The sequence below is a fragment of the Raphanus sativus genome, chromosome 2 (assembly GCF_000801105.2).
Source record: "Raphanus sativus cultivar WK10039 chromosome 2, ASM80110v3, whole genome shotgun sequence".
NCBI lineage: Eukaryota > Viridiplantae > Streptophyta > Magnoliopsida > Brassicales > Brassicaceae > Raphanus > Raphanus sativus.
In genome coordinates this window covers 6,172,813-6,199,345 of record NC_079512.1, presented here as the reverse complement: position 1 = coordinate 6,199,345, position 26,533 = coordinate 6,172,813, and the positions used below count along the sequence as shown (strand labels likewise).

General features: G+C 30.3%; 2 protein-coding genes and 1 long non-coding RNA gene across 5 annotated transcripts; 2 read left to right on the top strand and 1 right to left on the bottom strand.

Annotated features, from left to right (window-relative positions):
• Nucleotides 1–14,909: 14,909 nt before the first annotated feature.
• Nucleotides 14,910–15,416, bottom strand: LOC108838284 (uncharacterized). The gene has a single exon (XM_018611242.2). The coding sequence runs from the start codon at nucleotides 15,414–15,416 to the stop codon at nucleotides 14,910–14,912; it is 507 nt and encodes a 168-aa protein (XP_018466744.2).
• An 886-nt stretch (nucleotides 15,417–16,302) lies between these two features.
• On the top strand, nucleotides 16,303–18,452 carry LOC108840129 (transcription factor bHLH30). Its single transcript, XM_018612954.2, has 2 exons — nucleotides 16,303–16,985; nucleotides 17,796–18,452. Exons 1-2 carry the CDS (start codon nucleotides 16,413–16,415, stop codon nucleotides 18,279–18,281), a joined length of 1,059 nt encoding a protein of 352 aa, XP_018468456.1. The 5' UTR covers nucleotides 16,303–16,412; the 3' UTR covers nucleotides 18,282–18,452.
• Nucleotides 18,453–23,146: 4,694 nt separating this feature from the next.
• On the top strand, nucleotides 23,147–25,356 carry LOC108820348 (uncharacterized). Of its 3 annotated transcripts, none has more exons than XR_001944301.2 (5): nucleotides 23,147–23,370; nucleotides 23,456–23,565; nucleotides 23,720–23,785; nucleotides 23,943–24,101; nucleotides 24,484–25,356. It is a non-coding gene; the product is annotated as an uncharacterized LOC108820348 (long non-coding RNA). The 3 variants fall into 3 exon arrangements; XR_001944300.2 differs by having other exon boundaries at nucleotides 23,148–23,370; nucleotides 23,934–24,101; XR_008939579.1 differs by having other exon boundaries at nucleotides 23,149–23,360; nucleotides 23,934–24,101.
• The last annotated feature ends 1,177 nt before the right edge of the window (nucleotides 25,357–26,533 follow it).

Sequence of the window (26,533 nt, the reverse complement as noted above, 5' to 3'; positions counted from 1 at the left end):
ATATGTTCTTCATAAGCTTTGAGCCGTCCTACTATATCCTTGAAACCTGTTTTGTTCAAATCTAGGACCTGCTCAAGTGATGCTATGATTTGAATATACTTGGTTCGTGGAAAACTCTTAAGAAACTTCTTCACCATCCTTGATTCTTCAATAGTTTCGCCTAGGGATGCGGTTCTTGAAGCCAATTCTGATATCTTCCCAGCAAACATATCAATGGATTATGAATCCTTCATTCTCATATGCTCGAACTCAGTCATCAGAGTTTGAAGTCTCGCTTCTCTGACTCGGTCTGCACCAAGGTGTCTCACCTTGATTGCATATCTATTGTTTCTCATACTTTGTGAACACGTAAAGTCACTTTCATTCTCATTGACCATACAGTGTAGTTTGATGCGGTTAACATTGGACATGTAATCAACAATGCCATGAGCTCCTTAAAATTCATTGGAGGTTTTGTATCTCCCATGTCTCGAGGTTCTCTTGTCGTCGATTAAACCGGGTGCTCTGATACCAAATAAAGTGCCATAAAACGTGATTGTGTGTAAGCTCATATCTTAGCTTGAACACAACACAACTCTATATAAAGAATATCTCTTTTTATTATGTGCTTAGAAAATAACTCAAAACTAAACATGAATCTTATATCAATGTCATAGTTCGACATGAATATATATAGCAAATAGATAATTCCTATTTCCTATAGTAATTAGATAACTCCTAATATTATGAGGAATGTTAATAATTCATATTTCCTGAACCGACTTGTTTAATAGAAACTTAGGCTCAAAGTTGTTTGAAATTTATCCAACAACAAGGACTTATATAAGATCATCTCCAATGTATTTTGCTATTTTCAGCTCTAACATAGAAGAACTCTATAATATAGTTGACACTAGGTGATTCTCCCGTGCTCATGCACGGGAATAAATACTTATAAAATAATCAAATTATGATAATTGTAAAATATTTACATATGTTTCTTATAACTTTCAAGTAACTTTATAACTTATATTTATGATGAATAAAGGGAATTGTATATATATCATTATATAGATATATCTATACATTTGTTCATAACTTTTAAGTTATTTTAATTTATATCATGAAAATAATATTAAGTATCACTATGTTCTCATCTTAATTAGATATGCGATTCTATTTATAGTAATTTGGATTAATTCATGTATGGTATCGTTAAGCTCCATATTTGGTTTGAAAGTAAACAACACTTTTTAATTAAGTTAAAATTAGATTAATTTCATTTAGTTTGGTTCATTTTATTAGATTTGTAAATATATTTATACAAGTTTTTATAATTTAATATATGTTTTCTGAGAAAAGAAACATAAAGCTGGAATTGCATTAATAATTACTTCTAATATTTTAAAATATTAATATATGTTATTTTGGAGAAAATTATATAAAATAAATTAATGTGCTAAGAGATTGAGAATTGAATAAGCAAATCAATTCAGAAATATTTCAAAACTTCATTGATTAATTTCAAATTCGTAAGGTAGTTACACCCAGAAATTCAAAAGGTTGTATCTATCCGTGTGTTTTCATCTTAATTAGATATCTTATTTCAAACATAATATTTTGGACAGTTCAAGTGTTCATTGTTGGGTATGTTTTGCATCTATTATTTCAAATTGGACAACTATTTTTTTTACTTTAATAATATTAAAATTGGATTACTATTCTTAGCTTAATTTAGTTCAGTTCATCCTTTTATATTTGTAATATATTTTATAAATCTTATAAAATTTGGTAAGTTTATTTTTAAAAAGATAAAAACACACAGAAAATGTTGTAGTTGCATTCATGAACATATTTTATAATATTTGAAAATTCATGTACATATATGAATATTTATAAAAAAAAACTAAATCATAATAATTGGTAAATCATCACTTGTTTAGAATTGTGAATACATTTTATAATTTAATCAATGAAAGTTAGGTAAAAAAAATTTTAATTTATAATTTTTCTTAATGATATTAGATGATCACTTTACGTTGTTTGAAATTAATTTTCTTAAAATCAATTAATCAAAAATATAATCATTATAAAAATATGTTTTCTTAAAAATTATCTTAACTATTTTTTAATTATATATATACACCTATATATTTTGAAAATTATTAGATATTCACTTTTTTATTTATGTTTTTAGCGAAAATATAAAGTAGGAAAAAATAAATTTGTTTTTTGTATATACAAAATCTATATATTTTATAGATATTTCCTTTTTACTATATATATGGGTTTATAAAATAAATAAACTATAATAAAAATATAATTAAAGCTTTATTAATAAAAAGGAAACTAAACAATTTTTAGTAATGATAATTAGGTATAACTAAAATTAATTCATTAAGGGTATTCACGTAATCAACCATCATGAGAATCAACGTGAGCGCGACACATATGAAACTGACTTCTCAAATAATATTATAGAGATATGCTCCAATGTATTCTTCTAAAATAACAATCTCTAAATATAGAGTCAAAGATAGAGAAATGCTATTTCTTTATCTATAAATAGAGCAAACAATAAAAATCTATATTATAATAGAGATCTCTATTTTTTTTTGTGCACAAATTCATTCAATTAAAACTTAACATGAGTTTCTTACAGGGCCTCTGAGGACCTGTTTTGCCAAATTATCCTCAAAACACAGAGAGGAACGATTAACATAACGAAAAGAGACAGAGTCAAACTGATTAGAAAGAAGATAGATATCAGCCAGAATTCCATGGAGATTGGAGAAGCTTTATCGATCTACAATCGCCGAGACCAACTGTAGAGAATCAGATTCAAAGACCACTTGTCTGAGCTGCAAAGCGATTGCGTGTTCCATCGCCAGACGTATTGCCAATCCCTCCGCCACAAGAGATGAACAAACATACATCGAAGAGTCACTGTGAGAGCAAATTCTCTCATTTCAAAAATCGGAGAAACTCCACCCCATGCCCGCTGTATTCAGATCCTTATTCCACGCTCCATCGGAACGACAGAGGATTACTGAAGACGCATCCTGCTTCCTTTTGGGTGGGCCTTGAAACAGGGGAGGAGGTATGATTTGTGCCGCCTTCCACTCTTTAGCATCCACTATAGCTTTAGTCATTACTTCCTGGGCTGTGAAGTGTCTCTTTTGGAAGATCTTGAAGTTCCTTGTTGTCCAAATTGTAAAGATCACCCAAGGGATGAGAGGGCAGTCATTAATTCCGGTAGGTGGGAGTATGGTAGCCTTCAATGCCAATCTCCAGCCTTCATTAAAGGAGTTAATGCGCATAGGATCAAAACCGGTCACCACTAGCAATAACTCCCAAACCTTTTGAGCAAAAGGGCAGTGGAAAAATAAATGCATGATAGATTCAGAGTCGTCAGTGTGGATGCATTTCACATTGGCTTTAATGTGTCTAGCCATTAAAGTATCACCGACGGGAATTGCTCCATGCTTTATCTTCCAGATCAGCAGCTTAGTCTTCGGGGAGGTAGTTAACTTCCAGACATCATCTAGCCAATCTTGAGGTGGTTGAAGAGGTTCTAGCAAGTCAGGTTTTTCATTGCCAGAGCCGCGTAGTACCCTGTTTTAGTGGAATAGGCACCCGATTTATGGTTGAGCCAGACACGTTTGTCCTTCCCTCCCCACTTGCTTGGCTTGATGGTCATGATCTCTCCTATCAACATAGGGAATAGTCTCTCCACCTTATCAGTATCCCACATTGTAGAAGTATCTCTGAATAGCTCCGCAACTTTTGCCTCCGAGCTATCTTCAGGAGCCGGTCCCATTGGACAACGTTGAGTATCTGAAGCGAGCCAAGGTTCCCTCCAGATCTTTGCGTCTTGTCCATCTCCAATTATCCATCCAAGGTGCTCTTTTATAAGGTCTCTTCCTATCAGGATGCCTCTCCACCCGTGGAAGCAAGAGGCTGGTGTTGAGACTTGTAGGAATTCTTGGTCTTGGAGGTACTTGCCGTGCAGGATTCTGGCTAGTAGGCATGAGGGAGAAGATAGGATCCTCCAACTCGTTTTCGCAAGTAGAGCATCGTTAAAGCATTCGATGTCTCGTATCCCTAAGCCACCATCCTTCTTTGATTTCACCATAGTGTCCCAAGCGATCCAAGCCATCTTTCTAGTATCAGGCGAAGAGTCCCACCAGAACCTCGTAAAGGCTGATTGGACAACAGTCGGAACATATATTGTTAAGGAGATCCAGCACTTCTTTACCTCCGGTACCTTACCGAGAACCATCAATGCCACTCATGTCAGGTTGATCCCTAAGTCTACTACAGCCAAGTCAGTTTCGGATTATAGACTAATAGCACTTTGCAATGTCTACTATAAAATAATCTCGAAACTGCTAGCTCAACGACTGAAACAGATCCTTCCCGACTTGATTTCTGAAAATCAATCTGCCTTTGTCCATGGGAGAGCGATCACTGACAACATCTTAATCTCACACGAGGTTCTGTACTTTTTAAAATCCTTTGAAGCCTCTAAACACTGCTCAATGGCCGTCAAGACGGACATGAGCAAGGCTTATGACCGCTTAGAGTGGGACTTCATTGAAGCTGTGCTGCTACGACTAGGTTTCCACGCAATCTGGACAAACTGGATCATGCAGTGCATAAGAACCGTCACATACTCTTACCTAGTGAATGAATCAGCCTCCGGAGAGTGGTTACACCTCAACGAGGGATTCGACAAGGGGACCCCCTCTCTCCCTATATCTTCATCCTTTGTAGTGAGGTCTTGTCGGGTATTTGTAGAAACGCTGAGGAGAATAACACAATGCAAGGAATCAGAGTAGCCACTCACAGCCCCCGGATCAACCATCTATTGTTTGCAGATGATACTCTATTTTTCTGCAGGACAAACGCTAGGAGCCTGAACACACTTAAGAAAATCCTACAGCTCTATGAAGAGGCCTCTGGCCAGACTATTAACGCGCAGAAATCCGGAATCACGTTCTCTAATTTAGCACCACTTGCGCTCAAAGAAAAAGTCAAACAGGAGCTAGGAATTGAGAAAGAGGGAAGAGCTGGTAAGTACCTTGGGGTTCCTGAACATTTTGGGAGAAAGAAGAGCGATATGTTCACTTCCTTGGTTGATAAAATCAGACAACGAGCAGCTGGATGGTCTACACGACAACTCTCCCTAGCTGGAAAGCTCACAATGCTCAAGAGTGTCCTCTCTGCTATGCCAAATCATACCATGCAGTGTTTCAAACTTCCAAAATCCCTGTGCCAAAGAATAGGAATCTCTATTACAGAAGAAAAAATAGAAGGTGAATTAGAGCAATTTAATATCTAAATGCTATTACAGGGGTAAAAATAGAAATAAGTCGGAACTACTCTAACTATTATGGATAGATCTGTCTAAACAACTAAATGATAGCAAGATGATTATGAATCAAACTTCGCCATACAAAAAAAGCGGAATGCCTATACGGTTAGAACATAAGCCTAGCTGTAAGTGAATCACACAAAGACAGAGATCTAGACATTTACCAATCAATGGAATCCACCGGAATACTTAGAATAAAAAAGCTAAAGAGCTTCAAAGAGATTAACTCAGTTTTTTATTTAATGAAAGGGTATCTAAATGTTTACAAAGAGGTCAGCTTATATAATATTGCTCGACGTTGGAGACTAGAAAATATTGCAAACGCCAATACTATATACAATATACTTATATTTTAATATGCTCCAGTAAATATATGATGCAAAACAAAAGAAAAAGTGACAAACCTGTTTATACCAAAATGGTAAAAGAATGGAGCCTGCGGACAAAAAATGGTGAAATTAAGAGGCTGAAATGGAGCCTGTGTAAATATTTTATCGACAATAAACAAAAATACAAAAGTTAAGTTGGGTCTTATGATTTTGACCTTTTTCATTTTTGTTAACCAAACTTCTTACAAACATTAAGTTTAGTCCTTTGTAATTGTATATGAGTTTCTAATTTATCTAATTTGCTTTTTCTTTCTTATGATTATTCTTTCTGTATTGGTAACTGTTCTATTTCACTCACCATCTTACCTCTCTAAACAAATTTAGTCATGCCATAACAGCGTTTAGTTAGGCAAAATATTAGAGCTTAGAACATTAATTAATAACTATTCCCCTTTATATGACGATAATCACCAGATTAGTGACATAATTTGTTAAAGATTCATAAGCAAATTAAGTAAATAATAAGTGATAATAAAAACACCAGCTGCTTAATACTGAAGATTGACCCACCTTTGCTACTCTCCCCTCCCAAAGACACCCAATCCCAAATTTCTCGTTTCAGAAATCTCCATTGTTTGATGAACTTCCGTGTCATCTTAATATGCAAATACATATCTCAAAATGGATAAAAGTTAATGGGTCAATCCAAACCATAAATCCTAGTGAATAGAAAAATTGGGTATAAATAGATTAATATATACAGCGTGTTAATGTATTTATTAATTGAGTTTAAATAGTTTGGATTGGAATAGACGATGAGTTATTCAGACCAAACCAATATAATATTTTTTTGTCAATTAAATTTATAACCAACATAAATCATATATATATAAACAAAAAGTAATCAAATCATATTTCTAAACCAATTTTACGATACCAAGAATTCTAATTTTCCTATAATTTTAATAAATCAAACTTAACATGATTTTCTCATATATATAAACATTATATTTTGTTTTTTAATAAACCAAAATTAATTATGTTTTTTCCTCAAAACCGTAAAATCGTGGTTTCCCTTAAAATTGCATAATTGGAGTTTCCACCAAAATCTCAAAATCATGTTTTCCCATAAAAATCAAAAATCATGTTTTCTTGCCGAAACCATAAAATCATGTTTTTCTGTTAAAGATAAAAACAAATTCCACCAAAACCGCAAAGTTAAGTGTTCCCACTAAGCAGTAAAATTGAGTTTTTTATTTACCAAAACCGTAAAATTGAGTCTTTCGCCAAAACTGTAAAATCAAAATTTTTCCTCCAAAGCCGTGAAATCAAAAATTTCCTCAAAAAATAGTAAAATCGAGTTTTCCTAACAAAATCGTAAAATATTTTTATCGTCAAAACCGTAAAATTGATTGTTTCCACCAAAACAATATTTAAAAAAATATTTTCCGTTAAAATCGCTAAGTGTTTATCGCAAACTGAGTTTTCCTACTAAGACAGCAAATTTAGTTTTCTGCAAAATCTGCAAAATTAAGTTTTCTTCCCAAAGTCGTAAAAACCACAATCGTAAAGTCAGGGTTTCCCGCCAAAATCTTAAACTTGAGTTTTCTTACCAAAATCGACAAATCAAATTTTCTGCCAAAAACCTAACATCATGGTCTCCACCAACACTATAAAATCGTGTTTTCTCGGAAAAAAGTGTAAACTGAAGTTTTCCACTAAAACTTTAAGATCGAGTTTTTCCATCAAAACTGTAAAATCATATTTGCCGTCAAGACCATAAAATCATATTTTATTTAAAGCCAAAAATCATTTTTCCCCAAAAAACCACAAAATCGTGTTTCCTCTCGCTAAACCTTAAAATCAAGTTTTTCAATAAAAAATCATAGAACCGAGTTTTCTGCCAAAACTGCAAAATCGAATTTTCCGCCAAAATAATTTGTGTTTTTCCATCATAGTCGCAAAACCGTAATACCTTACCTAAAATTTAAAAACTATGATTACCCCCCCCCCCCAAGTGTAACATTTTCTCTTAATAACCATTTAAAATTTAGAATTATTATTCATGGATTATGAATTTAAACTATTTACTTAAATGAGTTATAGATTGATCCAATTCATTTGTCAAATGAGTTGGATTAGTCCATAATCTATATAAGTTTAAAAGTATCTGTATATGATTTAGTTGGGTTGGTTTATTAGTTATTTTGATATCCCTATTTGTAGGTCAGCTTTTGAAGCATGGAATATTGTTTCAATGGGTCAGGTCAGCTCCAGGTTTCTAAAAAAAAAAACTAGATCCTTTCTAAAAAGGTTTGTTGTATAATACTTCACCAGAGATTTACATATATGAGTACTTTATTATTAAATCTAATTTGGGCTACTCAGGGATCTTCAGCAAAATTGATGTCTAACTCATCAATAGTAAAACAGTATATAAAAGTAATTACAAACAAATTTGAGTAATGAATACACTGTAAAAGATATAATTAGGAACACATAATTTTTATAAATTACAAATAAAATGTCAAACACTAAATAGAACTACTTTATAATTTATTTTATATAAACAATTTATGAATTTAAAAACAAAATATTAATAAGTTTTGTTAATTATATGTAGGTTATAAGAGAATCTCCAAAAGAAAATTTATTTTGAAATTTTTAAAACTTCATATTTGAAGTTTAAAAGTAGTCTTCTCCAAAAGAAAAGCTTCAAATTTAATTTCAAAAATATTTATATTTTATATTATGGTCCTTATATTTATGATACTTAATTTAAATTCATAAAACTTTATAAATAAATATCACATATACAAAAACATTATAGAATATTAAGTAATAAAACGTTACACTAAAATATAAAATTTTACATAGATATACATAATCAAATATTAAATTAAAAATAAGATAACCACATTATTCTATAAAAATAATACTCCCATATATGATTAATTGGTGCATTTGTTAAGTTTCTTTTGTAATATTGTTTTTATCTAAATCTAGTTTTGAAAAAAAAATCTTCTTTCAAAGTTCTTATTTAATTTTATGTGTAAAATTTAAAATTATTAAAGAAAATTTGAAATATTTATGAGTTAGAAAAATTTTGATGATTAAAAAGATAAAAATATTTAAGAATCATAAATGTAATATATAATTGTAAGGACCAAAATGAAAATAAAATATGAAACTTCAAATTTGAAGTTTTGAGTAGTGACACTCTATATTTGATGTTTCATTACTCAAAATTTTAAATTTGAAGTTTTTAAGTTTCTTTTTGGAGAGCAAAAAAATTCATATTTGAAGTTATAGAGTGTCTTTTGGAGATGCTTTATGTTAAAGATTCTTGAATCTAGTATTCTTACAAGTTAAATATATGAGATATTAAATTATACTCTCTCTGTTTCATATTATAAGTAGTTTTAGCAAAAAAACTTTGTTTCAAAATCTAAGTAGTTTTAATATTTCAGTGTAGCTTTTGCATTGATTGTATATTGTGTAACCAATAAAAAATGTTAGTTTTATAATTGATTGAATTTATATATTAGAGAGAGAGAGAGAGAGAGAGAGAGAGAGAGAGAGAGAGAGAGAGAGAGAGAGAGAGAGAGAGAGAGAGAGAGAGAGAGAGAGAGAGAGAGAGAGAGAGAGAGAGAGAGAGAGAGAGAGAGAGAAGAGAGAGAGAGAGAGAGAGAGAGAGAGAGAGAGAGAGAAGAGAGAGAGAGAGAGAGAGAGAGAGAGAGAGAGAGAGAGAGAGAGAGAGAGAGAGAGAGAGAGAGAGAGAGAGAGAGAGAGAGAGAGAGAGAGAGAGAGAGAGTTCTAAGACAAAATGATGAAAGGGTCTTGGGGAAGCCATAAAGGATTAGCGTGGGAAATGAAGTTCAAGAGAAAGAGCACTGGTTTTTTCATGAACAAAACTGGCTCTCTACTTTATTTCCTGACGTTTTCAATTATTCGTTCTTTTCGACTTTTATTGCCATTTTTGCCTTAGAATATGATTTAAACAGTCCCTAATGTCTATACCATAGTCGGTCAAACTTTAAACCCTATATACTTCTTAATGTACCAAATTTAAAATAAAGAGTGCTTTTTCTGCCTTTTGTTCTTTATTGTTAAAGGAATTCATTTACAAACTGAACATTTATCTGAAATAAAGGTCCTACCTGAAATTAACGTGAACCGTGTTTTTACCATTGATAGTTTTGGTCATGCGTTAGATAAAGAGGAAAAGCAGCATCCATCATATTAAAAATTTATGTACTTTTTCTCATAAATAAGAACTGAAATATAATAATACATGTGCATGCATATATGTGTGTATACATGTTCATGCCAATTTGCCAACAAAGACTCAGGTAATCGTATATTAGGTTTTTATGTTAATCAAATATTATTTTGCGACACACTATATGAAAATCATAAGAATTGTGTATGAACTATAAGACTCGCATGCGTTCTTATATCATCTAAAGAAACTAAAAAATATAATGAGTTTTCAACATTTTCACTATTTCATATCACGTATAAATAATAAGCAAGTATATACTGCTTGGTAATGTAAATATTGTACCACCAATTAAATACTTTTTAAACGACAGTGTATTAGGAGATTTTACAATGAAATGAAAGTGCGAAGTAAAGCAAAAGGACTTTTTGATTGCAAGCTTGAGACTAAGGTCATGATGATACGGCCAGCCTTTTTGAGTCTTTGGTCGGTCCGACAATCTGTGTGTTTTGTGTTCACTCTGTGTTTGTTCTTCTTTTAATTTTCTTTTTGTATTGTTATTTTTAAGTTATGGTGTTTCTTAAGCTCTTCTATAGGGGATGTAATGTAAAGTAAAATCTTGACCGATTATATGAAATAAAACAATATAATTTTGATTTTCTATTTCTCTGATAACGACACTACTTAGTTGAGCTTTTCGTAAGTCGAAAGCAACGACGACTTGCAGAGTGACTTTTCAGTTGCACACCATCCACACACATATACATCGGTTAAACAACTATATACTGTATTTAACAATATTCTAAAAACCGGACTGAATACTCGGTAAAACTACTAACCGATTGGTTCAACTGGTTGAAAGATTTTCTATTTCTTTAAAATTGAATATATTATATATATATATATATATATAATATTATATTTATATTTCCATTATATGGACCTACTAAAAAATAGCCCAAAATAGTTTTACATATAATATCTTGTACTATGTTCTCCTTTATTTACTAGGAAAATAAATAATAAACATAAATCTAATTATATACTAGGTGATTTTCCCGTGCTCATGCACGGATATAATATTTATAAAGTAAATATTCTATAATAATTAATTGCTATTTATTTTAAATTTTATATTAATTTATAATTGTATGCATAGTTTATATTAATAATATTATATTACTTTAATTAGATATTTGATTTTAGATATGTTATAAGTTGTCAGTTTTGTTATTTTTACAGTCGATTTAGTTATCATTTGGATATATTGATTGTATTTATTTTTTTGAATTCAATTATAATATTTTTTTATTCTAAATATATTAAATTTTGATTAATTTTATTATTTGCATTTAGGTTGCTTGGTTGGTTGGTTATTTTTTATATGAAAATATATTTTAGGATGATTATTTATAAATTAAGATATATTATGCTTAGAATGAAATAAAAGATAAACTAAAGTGTCGGATTCCAAATTCAATAAATTAATATAACAATGATATTATGACGTCTCATGCCTACATATATAAATTTTACAAAAAAACTAAATTGTACCAGTTGATTAATATTTTATTTTCATTTGTTAATATAACGATGATATTATGAATCATTCTATAATTTATACTTTTAAAATTAATTATCACCATAAAGTTAAATATTCTTATTGTAGTTTAATCTATGATATTAGATATAAGTTGGATTAGTCGAGTTACTCATGTTGTGAATCTATTAAGTTGCATGTATTATTTCAAATTTAAACTGAAATATAATTATTTTTACTATAGTTAAATCATATCAAATTATTTTTATTTATCGTTTAATGTGCATGTACTTTAATATATTTATCAATGAAAGTTACATACATAAGTAACTGATATATTTTTGGAAACTCATGAACACATATCAATATCTACAGTAATTAAAATTTTTATAAATTTTAAATAATTTTATGCCTTTGATTTATTGAATGGTAAACTGAAACTTATTTTAAATAATCTTAAAATCTGAATTCAGATTTGCTTTCGTATTTTGATTATGGTTATGTTAAGTTCTGCAAACATACAAATATCAAAATTAAGAGCAAAAATTAATAATTATTTAATACTAAAAACATATAACTTTAATAATCATAAAATATAATATACCTACCTTGTTAAAGTATATCATGTTATTTTAATGTAAAATATTTTGTAATTATTTGATCAAAAATGTTTACTGTTAAAATCTATTTTTCATTATCTAATATCTCTTAAAAATAAACAGTAAAACAATTGTTAATATATTTGAGAAAAATAATATATAGATATTTTTCCTGTAATTGAAAGATATTATAGTCAAATAAATAAATGAAAATAAATATAAAATTTCAATAATACTAATTATAAACTATTTGTAGTCAATTAAACATATATTTGTTTATGTTACTTAATTATTTTATGTAATCATCTAAGAAAATAGATAGATCTATAAAAATATTTTTATTATTTTGAAATTGTATTGTTTAAAATTTTGTTTTAAAATAAATAATATTTGTTTTACTAATATCAAGATTATCTATGTGAAATTTTCTTTTATGAAATCAAATTATATACAAATATATATTTTTCATCTATGAAAATATAGATATAAATAAAGTATTTTATTACTTCAAAAGTATATTTTATATTATTTTAAATGGAATATTACTATTTGTGAACTTTCCTTTTTAATGAAATCATATTATATATGCATATATTTTCGTTTTAAATTTTCTTTTAAACTTTATAAATGTTTCCTTTTTATTATTATCTTATTTAGAAAATTTTAAAAAGGAAACTAAATAAAGAATTAATAAAAATATTTAACTGATATTTTATAGGCATATATTTTCGTTTTTAAATTTTCTTTTTAAATTTTATAAATGCTTCCTTTTCATTATATAAGTTATTTGGAAAATTTTAAAAAGTAAATTAAATAAAAATCAATAAAAATATTTAACAATAATAATTTTAATTCATTAAGGGTATCCGTGTAATCAACCATCGTTAGAGTTAACGTGAGCGCGACACATAGGAAACTGACTTCTCAAATAATATTATAGAGATACACTAAACAATTGAATACTATGTAAATTGAAATTGATAAAACTAAATGTCGTATTTATTTATTCTTACAACTAAAATCCTTAATTTTATGAATACAGCAAAATAAAACAATATATAAGAACCAAAAAGATATTTTACATTCTTTCTTAAGAAAATATAATTAAATAGACAACTAACTAAATATTGATAGTTAAACATCAATTATAAAAACTTAAAGATTGATATTAATTAAAAACACGTCAATTATATGTTGATTTTTAGTACCAGATTTTGAAGTTGATCCGAATCACCGATTATTAGCCAGTTTTACTAGTTTTTTAAATTCAGGTCTAAAACTGATGTGAATTTGGTTTTCTGAACGAGACACGGTCAGGTCAGTTCTACTGCATAGTTCGGTCCGGTTTTCAAAACCACGATATTTTGAAAAGCCTAGAAGTTGTATAAGGTTCACCTTTTATCAGGAAATATATATTCATATCTAGATTTATAGATGGATCTATATAAAACCCATAATGTCTAGTATTTTGTAAGTTATGTCATGTAAGAACTTTGTTTCTCACAAACTATACTGACTGTGATTTTAAGACGAATTTACTATTGGCATTAATTGGACACTGTATTTGCAAACATATGACCTTCCTATAACTTAATAACTAAAGCTTGATCTGCGTGTCCACGCGGATATTAGTTTTTACGTTTTAATATATCGATATTTGTTTTTCATGATTAGTATTATATATTTTAGATGTATCAGTATAATAAATTGTATTCAAAAGATACATGCCGAATTGGGTAAGATGGTTATTTTTGATCCAAATATCCAAACCCGTTTAAGATTCATTGGTTATTTAGATATTTTAGGTTCTTATACATGAGAACAAAACTCATTCGAATTGAGAGAATCCAACTCAAAACCCACACATAAATTTATAATATCCAAGTGGAGCCTAATTTTAAAACCAAAAGAAAATCGATACCCGAAATACAATCAGTACATGGATGGGTATCCGGATATTCATGCCTAACTTATTTTGTAAACAAATAAAAAAAATTATTTCTGTGTTTTTAGCTAAATTAAGTGAAAAAATATTTTATTTAGTAAGATAGTTATGGAGTAAAAAAACAAGTAATAATAATAGATTTTTTATTATTTTGAATTAAGTTATTATTTTGTTTATATAAACTATGTTTTGAAACATATATGTTTGGCTACATATTTTTCACCGATTGAAATTAGAATAAAAAAAAGTTTTAGTAAACCAGAGTAAACCAAAGTTTTGACAATATGCAAAACCTAGTTATTTTACATTTTGATTTTTATAATTGGTACAAAACTAATGTTTATTGACTAAAAATAAATGTACCTATTAATATTATGAGAATATAATTAATGATATAATGTATTGTTAAGGTTATAATCAATGAAAGTGTTATATTAAATGAACTATTATTATTATGGTAATATAATTAATGATGTAATGTATTTTTAAAGTAATATTATTAATGAAATTGTTAAATGAAAAATGGAAAGATAATTAATGTAAAAATTTGTTGAAAAATGTTAGTTCTATTTGTACTTATGTTTTAATATAATATATATATATATATCAAGATGAATCTCACAAAAAAAAAAGATGAATCTCACAAATTCTCAGCGTCACAAAAACCAAATATGATTAACAAAACAGGTTATAGTTAATCGTTAAGAAAAACTAATGAATTTTATGAACTCAGGTGCCGAGCTAGAATTATTTATTGTTTGTTAAGGAAACCTCTTGATGATACGACTATAACAGCTCTCATACACACTCACTCACTAAATCTATCACAAACATTCAGAGGGCTATCTATCCTTGCCTTTTTTTTTTGATCAACCGAAATTTTAAATAAAATATGGGCCTAATGACCCATAATAGAGTTTACAGATAGGCAGGTTTTAGCCAAACAGTCGGCTGGCCCATTAAAACGATGGGAAATGAAAGTAAAAGAAACAAAAGAAAAGAGAAGGAAGATGCGACGATCGAGTCGACATCCGCTAGGACCCCGAAGAGTTCCATCGGTCGTCGATTCGAATTGATGGCTGTAACAAGCCCTTGAGAATCTGATCGGAGCCAGATTTGGTTGTATTGATGTCGAGAAGCTTGGAGGAGAGCGCACCGGATGGCTAGGGCTTCTGCGAGGAGAGGAGATGATACATATTCGCAAAGGCAAGATCCTCTGGAGAGTTCGGTCCCATTATGATCAGTGAAGATCCATGGAAGACCCGCTGTTTGTCGATTCGATTTCCAAGCAGCGTCTGTGTAGCAGACGATGGAGTTTGCCGGAGCTCGCGGTGGAGGAGGGTGGATGAGCATCAGTTGTGGCGACTTATGGAGAGATGGTTGGACACACTCCCATTCCTTACAGGCTTTGATAGCCTTAATCATAATTTCTTGTGGCGATGAGGGTTTATGTTCGAAAAAGAGCTGATTCCTGGAGATCCAAAGACACCAGGCAATCCATGGAAAGAGATTTGTGGTGATCCCCACCGGAGGAAGGTTGACTCGCAACGCCGAAGTGGAGAGATTCTCTTTTAATATTTGATTCACTCGTTCAATCTATCGCAACATAAAAGAGTATTTGCACTCCATACACACAAAATCTACCTTATTTGCACTAAATATCCTATTTCCCCCCCCCCCTCAATTTTTTTCCCCACATCTTTATCATTTTCCCTCCATTCGTTAATTTGTACTATGTTATTCAATCAATGACAAAGCAGCAGAACAATATTCTACAAAATGCTATGTGCTCTCTAATAAGTAATAAGTAATACCGTAGTGGTCAGGCCCGTCTCAAATAATATATGGACCCTGGGCTAAAATATATTTTTCCATACAGAATTTTTTTTTAAAAATATTGGATCCTAATTTGGGCTAGAAAAAGTTGAAAACTGTAGTGGACCCTGTGCCAATGCACCCCCAGCACATGCCTAGAGACGGGCCTGGTAGTGGTCTAGATGTCTAGTACACATACAGTTTTAATATTATCTCCAACACATTTGTTAGGTACGTATTCAAGTAAAAATATAGACTATTTTAATTTTGATTTAAACCAAGTTAATCGACAAATTAGATCATATACAATGAAGTATTAGATCTACATGGGTAGATAAAAGAGAGATAATCTAAAAACTCTTAACCCATTAGCATTTTGCTTTTCTAGTTCCACCACAACATAAAATACAAGTTGCAAACTAAGATATCCTTGGAACCATATATATACAAACGCATGTAAGTGCTCCTATGTAAATCTGCATTTGAAAAACAAGCTTTTGTTGCTTTTTTAACTCTTTCCTTTACTTTCTTATATATAGAGAGAGAGAGAAGAAGAGGGACAAGAGTAGAAAGATGGAGACTTTTAGGTCATCATAGAAACGAGTGATGTGCGCAAAGAAACAAGAAGAAGTAGAAAGTTCAGAAGCCATGAACAACATACAAAATTACCAAAATGACCTCTTCTTCCACCAACTGATCTCCCATCATCATCACCAAGATCCTTCTCAAGCCGAAACTTCCGGAGCTCCAGATAACAACGCCGGATCCGGATACACTATCTTCTCCCAAGACTCAGTTTCACCAATATGGCCTACTTCGGCCCAACCACCGTTCGATCAGTTTCCTCCTCCATCTTTCTATGGGAGTTTCTTCAACAGAAGTCGAGCTCATCATCAGGGTTTACAGTTTGGGTACGAGGGTTTCGGTGGAGCCACGTCAGCAACACATCATCATCACGAACAGCTTCGCATCTTGTCAGAGGCTTTAGGTCCAGTAGTGCAAGTTGGATCAGGTCCTTTTGGGTTACAAGCTGAGTTAGGGAAGATGACAGCGCAAGAGATCATGGATGCTAAAGCTTTGGCTGCTTCAAAGAGTCATAGTGAAGCTGAGAGAAGACGAAGAGAGAGAATCAACAATCATTTTGCTAAGCTCCGTAGTATATTACCAAGCACCACCAAAGTAAGTCCTTATATTTTTATACATCATCAATCTCACATAGGTAACACATTCATGATCATGATACATCTAAAGGAAATTATAATAAAATATATAATTTCCGATTAGTACAAACAACGTATAACTTTTATAAAGGGGAGGTTTGTTTCATCTTTAATCTTAGCTTTAATCTTCTCAGGAATTAGGTTAGACTTAATTATGTATTTAACGATCAATTTTATCTTTGTTTTGGGATTCTTAAATAAGATTATGCTTTAAAGCAACTGGGATTCAAGACTACTTGTATCAGTTGCCATTTTTCATGATACAAATTCACATAGTTGACGAAAAAACAATTTAGAGTTGAAATGGATAAACATAGCAGCTGTGACATGAAAGTTCATGTCACATTTTGTCTCTGTTTTTATGTTTTTTTTTTACATTTAGGTTTTATGAAAGGAAGTAAGTTATTCAAAGGTCTTCTCTTGAATCATGGATCTTCCGGGTACTTGTTAAATTCCCAAGGAGAGAATCAGTCAGAGACTGTAGAATAAATAAAAAGTGTGGGAATATGCAATGTCGCTTCTTGGTTAATTGATGTAATAAAGAGAAACAAACGGCGCTGCTTAAAAAGAATAAAAGCAACAAAAAGCCTTATTTCCGAACCAAATCATCACTTCTCCGACCACATAATTTTCTCCTCGATAATTACAATTTATGTTTTGTAATTGTGTAATGTTCAGTTACAAAAAAAATTATATAATCGGATACTGGGTTATCAAAAAAAAAAAATTATATAATGTTTTTTATAGCATAGTTTTTTTGGATATGCAGACTGATAAAGCGTCGTTACTAGCGGAAGTGATTCAACACGTGAAAGAGTTGAAGAGGGAGACTTCAGTGATTTCGGAGACAAACCTGGTCCCAACGGAGAGCAACGAGCTGACTGTAGCTTTCACGGAGGAGGAAGACTCAGGAGATGGCAGATTCGTGATTAAAGCATCAGTTTGTTGCGAAGACAGGTCGGATCTATTGCCGGACATGATCAAAACGTTGAAAGCGATGCGTCTCAAAACGATCAAGGCGGAGATAACAACAGTAGGGGAACGAGTCAGAAACGTGTTGTTTATCGCCGGAGAAGAGAGCTCCGGCGAGGACGGGACGGAAGAGTATAGTATAGGGACGATAGAAGCAGCTTTGAAGGCAGTGATTGAGAAGAGTAACGTTGAGGAATCATCTTCTTCTGCGAATGCTAAGAGACAGAGAATGAGTAGTCACAATACTATTACCATCGTTGAACAACAACAACATCATATGTAATCAACCTTTAAGCGCGTATTTTTGGTGTATCTCGATTCTCGTGTATGTTCTATGGAGATGAATGTTGTAAGTCACGTTATACCTAGTTATGTGTTTGTGTGTGTGTATAACGGAAATATTTGTATCCGTTGGTGCTCGGTTTGGTTTTAAGTACCTTTCTTAGCTTGTTTAGTTGAGTTGGTTTTATGACTTTTTTTCCTTCTTCTAGAATTAGTATGAGTTTGTCACAAAAAAAAAAAAGTATGAGTTATACTCCCTCCGTTTCTAATTGTAAGTAGTTTTGGTTAAAAAGTTTCTAATTGTAAGTAGTTTTGGTTAAAAGCACGAATATTTAGAAAGTTGTTATCTTTTTAAAAATATCATTTAATCAATTAATTCAACCAATTAAAAAATGTTTAACATTATTTTATTGGTCACACAATATCCAATAAATGAAAAAGTTGTATTGAAATATGTAAACTACTTACATTGTGAAACAAACTATTTTTACTTAAACTACTTACAATTAGAAACAGAGGGAGTATATCCGTTATATATCCGCCTGCATGGGTTTTTTTCCTTCTTCTATAATTACTATGAGTTATATATCCGCCAGATGCTGCATCGGGTTGCAGCATTTCTTTGGGATTTGATTTTAAGTTTTTTTGTGAGTTTTGTTTTGAATTTGTTTTAGAGCATATCCAATGTATTATTTCAAATTTTACTCTTAAATGGTGTAACTTTAAAATGGAGTTGAATTTTACTTCAATGTATTGCTCTATTTTTACTCCAAAAATAATATTCACAAATGATTTTATTTTATTTAGTTAATAATTGTCAGTAGTACCTTCAATTTATAAAAATTTAACAATTAACCCAACTATTTTATATTTTCCACAAAAATATATTTTATTTAAATTAAATATTTATTATTAAAAATACAGTTAGAGCTTTTTTCAACTACAACTAGTGTAATTTTCATTACATGAAATTTTGCTAGTACAAAATAATATGCATTAAAAGAACATAATGAGGAAAAAAAATTTGTTTTGTAATTTAAATTACGTACCTGATCCAAATGTTTGTGTATATATTAAGCTCAACAAGTACAAATGTTATCAATTGAAATGTTGACCCATAAGATAAACAAACTCATATATTCCGATTGAACAATACTTCACTGATTTCAAAAATGGTTTACAGAATTATAAATCATTTATTAATATTTTATTATATTATAGTTTATATTATTTATGTTTAATTTTGACTTTCATTAGTTTGTGCATCTTTTATGTAAAACTATTAAATAATATTTTGTGGAGTATTATATTTGTTTTCATGTTATTGTATTGTTTTAAATATTATTTAAGTATGAAATAAAAATATTCAAAATTAAAAAACCATTTCATAAATTAAAAAAATTAATTCCAAAATAGAGTAATTTATAAAATTAATCCATAAATAGAATAACTCTAACAATTACTCTATTTGGAGTTAAATATGGAATAGGGTTGAAGAAGATTTTACTTCAAAATAAAATTTTGAGTCAAAAGTTGGAGTATGGTTAGAGATCAAGGGCGAAGCCAAGTTGAGACTTGGTGCACGTGCACCCAGTCAATTTTAAATATTTGACGTTTTACATTAGAGAAGCACGGTGTCAGCATCTAAGTTGGTAAAGGTGCACCCTAGTTTCCAAAGAAGATGGGTTTAAACACCACAAACCTATTTTTATATAAACTATTTGCACCCACTCAAAAAGAAGTATAGCTTCGCCCCTGTTAGAGATACCCTGAGTGAAACCAAAAGAGACCCTATATAACAGGAAACGTAAAATGTTTGTCATTAATTGGTTTTAGTCGTGTTAGGATGGAGAAAACAAAAAGAGACAAGTTTTGGATTCCGAGTATTTTCGCGTCCCTTTGTAATTTCTTTTGTCGTGCAACGAGTTAACATACATCCATTTCTCATAAATAAACCAACTTCGAAGGATTAGGCCACTGGGTGTGGCCACTTGATCAGTTGGGTTTCGGTCTATATGGTTTATCCATTGTAGGAAAGCAAAATTTTCCTCGTCCACGACTTACTCAACTCCAAAGTTAATTAGCCGACTGAACATTTCGACAAAATCCATATATGCAGTGCAAACAACACACACAGATATTCAAAAAGTTTCTTTACAGAATTTACATCACTCAGAAAAAAAGGAAGAGCGATTTCTTCTAAGTAGTTAAGTAGAGTATTACGTACATAGTATACATATTTTTCTGTTAGGTTTGTTAAAACTTCCATTTCAATTAATATTTTCAACTGCCAACAATTTTATCAGCAAAAAGGAATCTCTAACAAAGAATTATATACTTCGTGTATATTATTAACAAATGAGAGGAGGGATTAAGCCTTCGCGTTTTACTCCAAATTGAAGTCTTTACCTTAAACCCCCTCATCCCCCTCCCAAATCTGATTCAAACCGTTATATACGAAAATATCCGAATGAGATTTAAGCGGAGTCAGCAGAAAAATTCACCAGGACGATATAAAGTTTGGACATGAAATCATGGGGGCAGTAGAAAAGATTTTAACACTTATCCACACATTTTTGAAAAAATCAATGAATAATTTATTTTCCAATAATTCATGTGGGGCAGCTGCCCCCTTTCCACCCCTTTGAATCCGCCACTAGATTTAAGAGTTTGGTATTTTGGGGTTTGGGTAACCCGAACCGAACCAAAGTTCGAAATAAGATTCAAAAGTATCTAAAATTAGTAAATATTGTATATGTTAAGATAATTTAGATGTAGAATTTAAAATATTTTTGTAGTTTGTTTTATTTGTTATTTTGAATACTTTATTGTTAGTTTAGGGGAGAATCCCAGTGACACTTTAAACTTTGAACTTCTTTAGCAATCATTTTAAACTTTCAGAGTGACACTTGTACCATAAAAAATATTTATTCTAATTTATTTGTACATCAAGTCAAAACTGTAACCGGTACGAAATATATAACTGGTACAAAATTCACAAAAATATTTTTCTAATTTTTATTATTAAAATAATTATAAAAATACAAAAATATAAAAATATCAAAACAAATTATAAAAATTCACAAAAACAAAAAAAATTTCACAAAATACAAAAATTTCACAAAATAAAATAAATTCAAAATTAAAATGTAAATAAAATAAATATAATTATAATAGATAGAATAAATATAAATTCAAAATATAAATTCAAGAATAAATTTTTTATATAAAAAAGATCAGAAAACACTATATTTTAGTGTTTATTGGCTGTGGATTTTATGGAGTTTTATAGCTAGACTAATATAGGGTTTGTGAATAGATTCTAGCCTGCTAAAAGACTTGGACTTTAGTTTGTTTGCTTGATTAGGTTCACGAGAATCATCTGAAGATAAATGAATTTTTCTAATTTTAATTAGACTAATGGCAACCGAGAGACTAACTGCGATTTTTGATTTTTTTTTTTTATATGTTATGTTCTGTGTGTGTGTTGGTTGGATTTGGGAAAGTTCATGATTATGGAACAAAGAGAATGATATATATATATATATATATATATATATATATATATATATATACACACACTAATGATAGCTTGAGGGTAGCCAGCTTATGCCACTCGATTCATGCTATTTCTTAGACACTTTTTGAATTTAGCTATTAAAATCCAGAAAATCTCAAATCAATAAACACTAAAATACAGTGTCTTCTGAATTTTTTATAACATAAATATAAAATTTTATTCTTGTTTTGTGAATTTTATGATTTTTTATATTTTATATATTCTTGTGGATTTTTGATTATTGTAAATGTTTATGACTTTTTATAATTTGTTTTGAATTTTTATGAATTTTATATTTTCTGTATTTTTATACTTATTTTAATAATAAAAAACTTTAAAAATATTTTTTATGATTTTTTGATTTTTTGTTATTTTTAATGACTTTTATGATTTATTTTGAATTTTATATTTTCTTTATTTTATATTTATTTTATTAATTATATTTAAAAATAAAAATAAACCGACACATCATCAATTTTAACAATATTGGTTATAGTTTTGACTTGATGTACAAGTAAGCCAAATTTAAGGTTTTTAATGATAAAAGTGTCACTTTTGAAGATTTAAAGAAATAAGTTCAAGGTTTAAAGTGTTAGCGGTTGGAACTTTGAATTTTTATGCAATTTTCCGTTAGTTTAGGTAGTTGAACTATTTTTAGTTAGATTTTTGAATATTTGGATATTTTTAGTATTTTTGTCAATTTATTAATTAAAAATATATTTTGGACGATTTTAGACATTGTTCTGATCTGAACCAAACTCATAAGATACCAGATCGAAACGACCCGATAATTAGTAAAACCCAAATAAAACTTCTGAGCATAGTACCAAAAATCCATAATCAACTGAACCGAATCCGACAGAAACCTCCAGACGTCATGCCTAAGAGAGATGGACAAAGAAACCGGATTCAGAAGACAAAGAAACCGGATCTAAAATCCGAATTGGACTGATGCAAAAATGTGAATTTGAATCTAATTGAATCCATAACAAAAATGTACATGAGTATTGTTCTATACTATTTTGGGTTTACCGTTTACCCAACCCAAATCCAAACGGAATTCCAAAAAACTAAAAGAATTAGAAACCTAGGAAAACAACATATATACCCAACCCAAACTCAATCTCATATAAGTATACAAAATACTCAAAATTCCCAATCTATCCATCTATCTATTTATATAAAGTACAGTTGAATCTCTCCAGAGGCTGCCACGTCATCATCCAGCGCATAAACTCAAATAATGTGGTGTCGACACGTATGAAACGCTACGTTTCATTAAAGTGCCCATTTCATAGTTGCAGGCTTGACGTTGGGCTTCAACTCACGCTTCGTTTGCGGCCCACCTTCGTGTTCTCTGTTTCTCTTCGATCGGCGGAGGGACGATCCAGTCTCTTCCCTCTTCGTGCGACGGTGGCTCGATCGTTTGCGCTTCTTCACACCATCCGAAACGGTCCGATTAAAAGCTTTGTGATTGATCAGATTGATTGACTCCTCCCACGATGTTGTCTTCAATACTTTGTATAAATACGTATTAGTGTTCCTCTCCTTGATCTCATCTTCTCTTCGTATCTCTTATATCTCATACTAAAAAATCGTTTTATGGCTAATTCAAGGTTTATTCCTCCGTTCTTAAGTCCGGTGAGGGCTCTTCCATCGCCGAGGCTAGGCTTCTGCCGTTCTGTGAGGCGGTGGTGGTGAACTCATGTGGATCGACATGCTAATGGTGGACATTAAAGCAAGTTCATTTTACTGATTTTGATGGTTTTATATTCAAATGATTACGGGGAACCTCCTACTGTTTGTTCATCTATATTTATATTTTTTCTTGGATCTTCTTCCTGTTTGTTAATTATGCGATGTATGAAATCATTTTTTAGGTGATAATCAATGCAAGCCATCCCGTGAAATGCATCAGTTCTGTCTTCTCCTTCTGAACGCAAAAGGTAATTCCAGCTTCACTATGTTGTTTTTTTTTTTCCCCTGTCTTGCATTGATCATCTTTTGATTATCAAACTTTCAGCCCTAATAGTTCGTTGTTTGATCATGTCTTCATTATCAAAATTATTCCCAATTATTTTTTATTATTTTAAGTCATGCCAGCTTGCATGGAGAAGCAAGTTTTGAAGTTCCTTACTTTGTTTATGGCTGTGGAGGTTCCACTTGCTATCCTACGCCACAAGGACCGGCATATCTAAGCAAAAGTTTGAAATAAAGAAGCATTTGAACAGGCTAAACAAACCCGATGTCAAGAGCATTCAGGTAAGATAAATCTATTATCTATTTCTTTTTGAGTATTTTTCTGTTTAGGCTGATTTTGGTACGTCTCATAATCCAGTTTCTATTTCTTTTTCCTTTTGTTTTTTTTTTTAATTTTGTTCCAATTGAACAATAAGTTCAAATTCTGTCGAGACTTTTTTAAAGAAAGGTTTATCTAGAGAAAGTTTATAACTTTTGGATGTGATAAACAAACCCCAAAAAGAGATGTAATTGTTGTGTTCTTATCACAAAGCAACCAGCTTTTGATCATCATTTCCTCAAAGATCACTAGCTTTAGGTACATAGATACACCATTGACATAGATTTTATTTGGGCTTTGTGTTTTCTGTTTTAAGTGCTGATGTTTAGTTTAGTTTACTTGCAGTTCCTTTTTTAGATGAACCACAATTACCTTCCTTGGGGACTCTTTGAGGAGGACAAAAGAAGATGATATCTTAAGAGAAAGTTCATTCAAAAGATATGGCAAGACGATTCGTCAAAAGAAAAAAAGATATGGCAAGACGAAGCATAGAACTTTCCCGTTTCCTAAATCTGAGGAACCTGGCCTCATGAACCAAAGTAGTCATCAGATGAGTCAAAGCTTTTCTTTTTCTTTGTTGGTTTCTTGGAAGTCTTATTTCTCTTATCAAACACAATTTATTATCAGATACTGTTTGCTCTCCGTTTCTCACAGGTGCAACTACAAAGTGCTTCTTAACCTTCACATTGAAGTGATTTTACATGTTATAAACGGGCTCATTGATCTCTTATTATTTTCTTGGATCCTCACAAACAGAGGTTCGAGTCTTTATGTCTATTCCTAGAATTGTTAAGTCTCAACGGCATTATCAGCTGCGAGGGAATGGCAAAACTGTCAAATAACACTACCACAAAAACAGAGGACTGTAGCTATACCACCAGTAAGTTTAGATAACGTTACCGTGATGAGATCTGGTGCCTCTTGGAAGGAGAACCGTAATATTGCAGGTTTGGGATGGGTCATCTACGGAGAGGATGGACCGATGAAGTTCTCAGCAGTGGAAGAGCATGTCTCCACGCCTTTGTTGGCAGAGAGTATAGCAATGAAAGAATCACTCGCCAAATGCAAGGAGTTCGCTGTGTCAGACGTGAAGCAGATTCTAAACAGCTTATTGCCTGCATCAGGAAGGAATTGTATCGGATATTGTAGTTTTAGCTTCAGATTTTGAGGCCATCTCTTTTGGATGGATCTCCCGTATGGAAAATGTTGTTGCATACAGTCTTGCATAACTAAGCATTGTAGTAAATGAGGATGTTAATTCCTTCACCTAACGCTACCTATTAATGAAGTTTGTTGTCGGTGTTCAAAAAAAAGTTAAGTCACTCCAAAGTTATTATACAAACCTATAATTTTAAATAATAATAAAAAATGGGGAATATATAATAAAATCATTTTCAGTTGAGAATAAATGAAATACTATTTTAGTTCTTCATTTTTTAGTTATGTTTTGGTTCACTCTAACCTCTTCCAATAAATTATTTGATATGAAGTGGTATGTAACTAAAATAAAAATTTTCTATTTCATTAATTTATAAAATACTATTTTAAATTTTTTAAAAAATTTAAAATATTATTTTAAAATTTTCTATAAAAGTATACTATTTCATTAATTTATAAAATACTATTTTAAAATATTATTTTTTATCACATCCATAACTTAAAAATATTATTTTAAAACAGTATTTCAAAATATCATGAGAAAAATTCCTAACACATAATTTTGTTACTAAACATAGCTCAACAAAAGTTATAGTAAGTTTATGAAACATAACCAGTAAAACACTAAAGTTTCACTAATATTTCATTCCAGATATAGTTATGATCTGAAACAAATATATTCTAAAACATAATTTCCTGTTAAATTAGAAAAATTAATTATTATATATGATATCTATACTATATATATAAAAAATTAAAATTGGGATTTAATTATTTTATCAACTAAATTATATTTTAAATAATTTAGCTTGGAGATATACTAATTTATTATCCTGAAAGAAATATTTGTGTAAAAGTGTTTTAAAACATAAATATTCTTGAAAACATTTAGTATTATTTATTTAAACTTTATATTTTATTGTTATATCAACTTGAAATTAAAATAATAGTAATAATAATATAAATGATAGTAGTTTAAATGATAATAATATAGATATTATCACATTTTCTGAATTATTTTTTGATAATTTTGTATTCTCTAAAAATAGAAAATAATGACAGTAATGAAAGTTACTGTCATTTCAATTCAAACCAAAAACATTAGTTAAAAAACAATATGATCTCAGAATTATTTTTATTATTTGTTTATCTATGATATCGTTTTCAATCTACAATGATTATAGATATTTCATAAATTTACTATAAAACAGTTTTTATTATAACTTTCCGTCCGTAT